Source organism: Camelina sativa, chromosome 12 (genome assembly GCF_000633955.1).
Source record: "Camelina sativa cultivar DH55 chromosome 12, Cs, whole genome shotgun sequence".
NCBI lineage: Eukaryota > Viridiplantae > Streptophyta > Magnoliopsida > Brassicales > Brassicaceae > Camelina > Camelina sativa.
In genome coordinates, this window is record NC_025696.1 from 10102926 (window position 1) to 10109363 (window position 6438).

The following is a 6438-nucleotide window of genomic DNA, read 5'->3' on the forward strand; positions in this document are numbered from 1 at the left end:
GGAAGAGGTGACAAGATGCATCCACATTGCTCTGCTATGTGTTCAACACAATCCCACAGATCGCCCTAGCTTGTCGACAATCCACATGATGCTCACTCACAATTCCCTTCAGTTACCTGATCCTCAACAACCTGGATTCTTCTATCCAAATAGACGCAACCAAGAACGAGATGGTCTGGAGTCTAGCCAGTCCAGGAACAGGGTCATTTCCCACACTATCAATGATGTAACTGTTACAGATCTTGATCCTCGTTGAAGTTGGAACTGTTTGACATAAACCATGCTTTAGGTATATTATTCCATTTCTTTTACAGCTATAAGTTCCATTGAAACGGTTATGGGAGATATGTGACCTTATATATAGTCAATCAAAGTTTACAGACGAAGTCTTCTACCTTTGCTACATTGTAATATCAGCTCTCTGTTTTAATTTTTTCCAAATTGTATTTATTATGATCAATATACAGTAAAACCTCTATAAATTAATACTCTATAAATTAATAAACACTATAAATTAATAAATTTTGTTGGTCCCAAGTCGGGCCAGTGTAAAAATTAACAAAATTTGATAAGATAATAAGGTAATAATTTTTTTTGAAATCCCCATGTAAAATATGGTCCCAGTATTATCATAAATTAATAATCATGTAAAATTACATATATATATATATGTACTGATATAATAATGTATGTTTCTACTAAAACTCATTTCTATAGAACAATTGTAATGTTGTATTTTCAAACTATAACTATATCTCTAAAATATTCTATAACATATCATAAAAATAGTTAAATTTTTTAAGTTTTCAATTTTTAGATATTCATCATTTACAATTTGATAATTTGACAGACTATTAAAATAGGACAATTGATATTATTATTCATAAATTTGAATTTATGTATGTCATGCGTATAAGTTAATTTGTCTATATTATTTATGATTAATTGTCAATAATGTTTTCTAATTATTACAAGTTCAATTCCTAAACCATAAAATTTACAACATCCGAAAATCTAATCTTATTTTGCTAAAATTGTCTCAATTCATAATTTTTAAAAATTTAAACAATTAAAAATATATCTATAAATTAATAATTATTAATTTACACTATAAAATAATAATTATTAATTTATAGATAAATTAATATCACTATAAATTAATAAAATATCTTGGTCCCAATATTATTAATTTACTAGATAAGGACCCGCCCGATGGACGGGTTTAAAGTTTTGTAAATAAAACAAAATTTAATAAAAATATATTAAAATCATTATACTTTATTTATAAATTTTCTTTTTACTATAATACACCGATTTATATCCATATACAAATCTTGTATCTATGTTACCATTAAAAGTGTAGTTTTTACACCTAGGTATACTGTATGTTACAAATATATTATTTATCACCACCTAAAAATGTCTATATGAAAAAATTAAGCCAACTATTATATGTCTCTTTACTTTCACTTTTGCAAAGTTTCTTTAATGACTAAAATTGTTGGCTCAAAAAAAATTTTGAATAAAAAATAAAGTGTATGACTAACCATGGAGAGAACCTCGGCTCTGCCTTCTTCCCTTATGGAGAGAACCTTGCGTCCAACCTCCTCCACCATGGAGAGAACCTTCGCTCCGCTTACGTCTCTTGGGCAGATAACCTTGTGTCCAACCTCCCCCACCTTCCTCCCTTGGGGAGATAACCATGCGTCCAACCTCCTCCACCATAGAGAGAACTTCGGCTTTGCACTCCTCCTGTGTGGAGAGAACATGTTCACGTCTTTTAGCTATCTCAAAGTGGTTTGCTCCAGCAACCAATGAATCTAAAGCCTCTTATCTAACGTCACAAAATCTTTTGATAGTAACTAATGTTAAATTTTCTAATGTAATCATGGAAGTTTCTTTGACACACCATGATGTAGCCTCTGTCTCAAAGCTCCTATAGATCTGTCAACAACAATTTATGTTTTTCAATCTATCTATGTTTGTTGTAAGCTTGTGTTTGATTAGCCTATTTTATCTAACCATTAGGTTGATGTACTTCTCCTCTTTATCTCTTTTTAAGATTGAACGAATGGTAACAATTGTGTTTGCACAACGAAAAGATCTATGACCAACCAATCAAGGTTGAGAAATTAGAAGAAAATTAATTTGACTTAACTGAAAAAATAATAAAAAATTATAAGCATGGTAATATATGAACCTCAAATAATTCAAAGATGAATATAAAAATTAAATAAAACAATCTAAAACTACTAAATAAATTTTTCTTTTTAATTTTCAGTATTAGAAAATGAAGATGCATATATTAATCTTCCATATTTTTTTTGGGTAAACATGTTAATCTTAACTATTCTAAACTGAAAAAGTAGAAAATATGAGTATATTATGGTTTTAAAAAATAAGGAAAATTTGCCTTCACATTAAAAAAACTTCACCAATAGAACAAAGTTAAAAGCAATATTTTTGAATAAATTATTTTGTTAGATGAATAATATGAGACGATTTATGTTTATATAGAAGACAGTATTTACATTTTTTAGAATTAATAATTTTTTGTATTATTAATAAGTAAAAAAAATTATAATTTCAAATTTTATGAATTATCTTATTATATATATATATACAATCTCCTTATAATTATTTAAAAAAATTGCTTAATTTTTATAATTTTTTGATAATTATCTTTTTATATTATTAATATTGTTTAAAACAATTTTATTTGTTTTTGTCGTAATCTTAAATTTTTTATTAAATATTAACTTTTCCACATGTCAAGACCTCATATTAGTAACTTGACACATGTCAAAATCATGGTAAATACATCCCTCTACATAAGCAAATAGATGATCTTATGATCATAAAATTATTTTGTTCTGATCGTTAAAATTGACACGTGTCACGATCTGATGAGTTACTAACTTTGATATGTGATTTCTGATCGTTAAAATTGACACGTGTCACGATCTGATGAATTATTAACTTTGATATTTAATCGTTAAAACTGACATGTGTCACGATCTGGTGATTTTTTAACTTTGATCTATCATCATTAAAACAAACACGTGTCACGATCTGGTGAGTTACTAACTTTAAGAACTAAGGTTCATATAATAAGATAGAGGTTTTACAGTACCAAGGGATTCTTGACGTATAATATCAAAACCGGTTTGTTGACTTAACCAGTCCTATATCTTAGACCATTTTTTATTAATGTTTCTCGATGAATAAATTGCTTATCTATTGCTTTTCAGTACTTGTGTCATTTGTGACTTGAATATTGGTTCCACTTTGTTTACCATTCTTTTCCCTTTCTTTATGTCACTTTCGTCTACATGATTTTGGCTTTTCTCATCGCCAACCTAGTCCTCACAACGTGTATTTATGGGTTAGGCTTTTCTCTCAGAGTCAGTCTAGTCCTGACAACCTGTATTTGTTTATGGGTGCCGCATGATTCATTGACCTATTTTTCATTTAGAAAATAATAACGTTCTCAAGAAGACGATATTTTAAAGACATTGATGGAGAGGCTGCCTTTGATTGTCTTCCTTACTTCACATTTGTTTATATCTGGTACGATATATTTTTATGGGTTTGTTGTTGTTAATTGTTGTGTTTCTAATCTAATGTTTTGTTGACAGGAGTGTTGTCAATGAGTATACTTACCATAGAGAACAAATGCAATAACACAGTTTGGCCGGTAATGTTCTCATGGCAGTCACAGGTCTCCACCACCGGCTTCGCTCTTAAAAGCGGGGAAGCTCGTGCCCTACTCGCACCGTCTTCCTGGTACGGTCTTATCTCCGCTAGGACGCTGTGCTCCACAAGCTCAACAGGAAAATTCTCTTGCCTCACAGGAGACTGTGAATCTGGAAAAATCGAGTGTCCTGGTAAATACGATTGGTCTCCAGTGACATATGCCTACTTTAACATTGATAAAGGCGGAATCGACAGCTACTTCATCAGTGTCGAGCACGGTTACAACCTTCCGTTAATGATCGTCCCGTCGTCACAGAATAGCCGGACGTGTATCAGCTCAGGTTGTGTGGTTGACTTGAACAAGACTTGTCCAAATGATCAAAAGACACTGGTCGGGGGAAAACCAATCGCGTGCACTAGCGTGTGTCAAGAATCCAAGACAGATGAGAACTGTTGCACCGGTGACTTTAAGTCAAAGCGAAAATGCAAGCCGACAGTTTACACGCAGAACTTCGAGCGCGCTTGCCCATCCGCGTATAGCTACGTCTACGAGGATAGTAACAGCACCTTATGCCCTAACTCAACTGACTTCACCATCACGTTTTGCCCATCCTCCAATATTCCAGAAAACACCAGGTAAATTCCCGTAAATATCCCTCTCCCTTCCTTTTATTTTCTAGTATATATTTTGCTGGAGTTGATTTCGTCAAACATCACATAATTCCAATTTTCGATTTTAGAGCTTACCTTAACCCATACGAGTTGGATCAAGTCTCTAATAATCAATCATATTTACTTAGAATAAAAGTTACATGTAGTGACCAAGACCTAAGCCCTGCCAATACTAATTTCATATCTACAATTTCCAACATCTGGAACCAATGAATGCATAATTACAAAATTATTTTTACACACACGGAGTATGCTGAAAGCTAATACTGTATATGTCATTATTTCATTTGCTTGGAGAAGCAACAACATAAGCTCCATGGCTCCATTAGCAGGACCAAACCGTAAGTTTTTTTTTCTCTTCATCCTACAAAAAAATGTATGCGGATTATATATTATTTTGTTAATTAGATTATGTCTTTGATACATTTGCAGATAACTCTTTACAGAAGTTAAAACCAATTCTTGGTACGACCTTCACTGCAACCACGTCTCTCTTGCTCATTCATATCTTCAAAATATTCAGTTAGCTATTATGTACAAATTCTTCGATGGTATTTACTTGTTCTTTCGCAGAAAGTTGTGTCTTGTCACCGAGTAAATTTTAATCATTAATTTCTTTACAAGAAAGAATAACATAATTTATGCTAACCACATATATTCGTGATTTTTTAGTTCTATAAACTAAAATCGTGAATACATGATCAAAATTCATATGAGTATATGACTCAAAACAAAAATTGACCATATTAGAAAGAAAAAAGATGATGGCGCAGGGAAAAAAAGTAAGAGCCACATTAGTAACTAAAATGCTATTGTTTTTTCAAAGAAATGTAATAAAGAACTAAAGATGATGGCGCAGGGACTCGTCTAGATCCGTTAATCTGGGGATAAATAAGAATAACAAAGTTCGATTCATCCGTTAATGAACGGCTTAGATTAGTTCTAGCTTATAGGACAAACTAATTTCATTAATTGATAATATTTGAACCTAGGTTTCATCAAATTTGGGACCGTTCTGTGCAAGTAAGTGGATCCAATATCCACCAGAGTCCGAGTTTTCCCGATATATTACCAAAAGGTCCAAAACCGGTTTATTTGCAAAACCAATGACACTCTAGATTCATTAGCCTACTGCAATGGTCATGATCATCTAATCCCTCTGTATTTGCCTCTATGGTTCGTTCGGTTTTGGTGATAGGAGACTTATGAGTTTCTTGGTTCAACGGTTAAATCATATGGTCACGAATGATGAATAAATTTCAACGTTTTCAATTTTGTCGCGGGACCGTTTAACGCCGTATATGTCTAACATGGAAGGTTTAAGGACCACTGATTATCAGTTTTACAAATTCAACATTTAATGATATTCAGAGAAACTTCAATTTCTTTTTAAATAAGTAATATCTCGAATAAACGCCTAAAGCGCTGAGACAAAGAATTAGCAATAATTTTTTTAAAGGAATAAGACTATGTGACGAACGCTTGATATTGTATAATTCGAATGGTTTGCTGCATTATTAACGTCTTGTTTGCTAATGAATATGAATCTATGATTGTATAGCTGAACTAAGAAATGAGACTACTTGCATATATATTTTAAAAGCCTTTCTTAAAGGGTTTGTTACGTGATATCGTTTTTTTTTTTAAAAGGTAAGAAATTGATTATCAAACAAGCTATGTAATTTACCAAAAAAAAAAAAAAAAAAAANGTATTTTGGCTACAGATGACTGTTAATGGTGCCTGCCTCGACCCCAGCCTACTGGCCTACTACAACTTGTCTACATTATTATTTGAAAGGATTTAAACATAATACTACTACTGTATGAACATAAAAAAAAAATGGCTTATGACTTTCGATTTTCATATCTAGTTTTTGTTACATTTAGAAAGTTTCCGAGAAAAAGGAATTGCTGTTTAAATTGGTAAGAAACGAACAGATGTTTAAACACTAAAACAAAGCTACAATCTCTTAAGGCAAAATGAAGCAGAGGAGTTTCTTACCAATCCTCTGTTTTGTCCTCGTAACCTTTGGTGTTACCTCTGTTTCAGCACAAACATGCATACAGAAC

The 6438-nt window shown here is 31.9% G+C and overlaps 2 protein-coding genes across 2 annotated transcripts in view; both read left to right on the forward strand.

The window, feature by feature from the left end:
- Positions 1–405, forward strand: part of LOC104731159 (cysteine-rich receptor-like protein kinase 14) — a 3273-nt gene extending 2868 nt beyond the window's left edge. The window contains exon 7 of the mRNA XM_010450444.1: positions 8–405. Within this exon, the coding sequence (XP_010448746.1) occupies positions 8–256 (249 nt within the window). The 3' untranslated portion in view covers positions 257–405. The remainder of the gene's footprint in view (positions 1–7) is intronic.
- LOC104733354 (thaumatin-like protein 1b) lies at positions 3435–4858 on the forward strand. The gene is made up of 3 exons (XM_019233779.1): positions 3435–3570; positions 3639–4709; positions 4801–4858. The coding sequence occupies exons 1-2, from the start codon at positions 3519–3521 to the stop codon at positions 4334–4336; spliced, it is 750 nt and encodes a 249-aa protein (XP_019089324.1). The 5' UTR covers positions 3435–3518; the 3' UTR covers positions 4337–4709; positions 4801–4858.

Excerpts from the sequence above, each read along its gene's own strand:
- LOC104733354 (XM_019233779.1), top strand. The coding sequence starts at position 3,519 with ATGGAGAGGCTGCCTTTGATTGTCTTCCTTACTTCACATTTGTTTATA. Across the intron at positions 3,571-3,638 it reads TTCACATTTGTTTATATCTG|GAGTGTTGTCAATGAGTATA; the intron begins GTACGATATATT and ends TTTTGTTGACAG.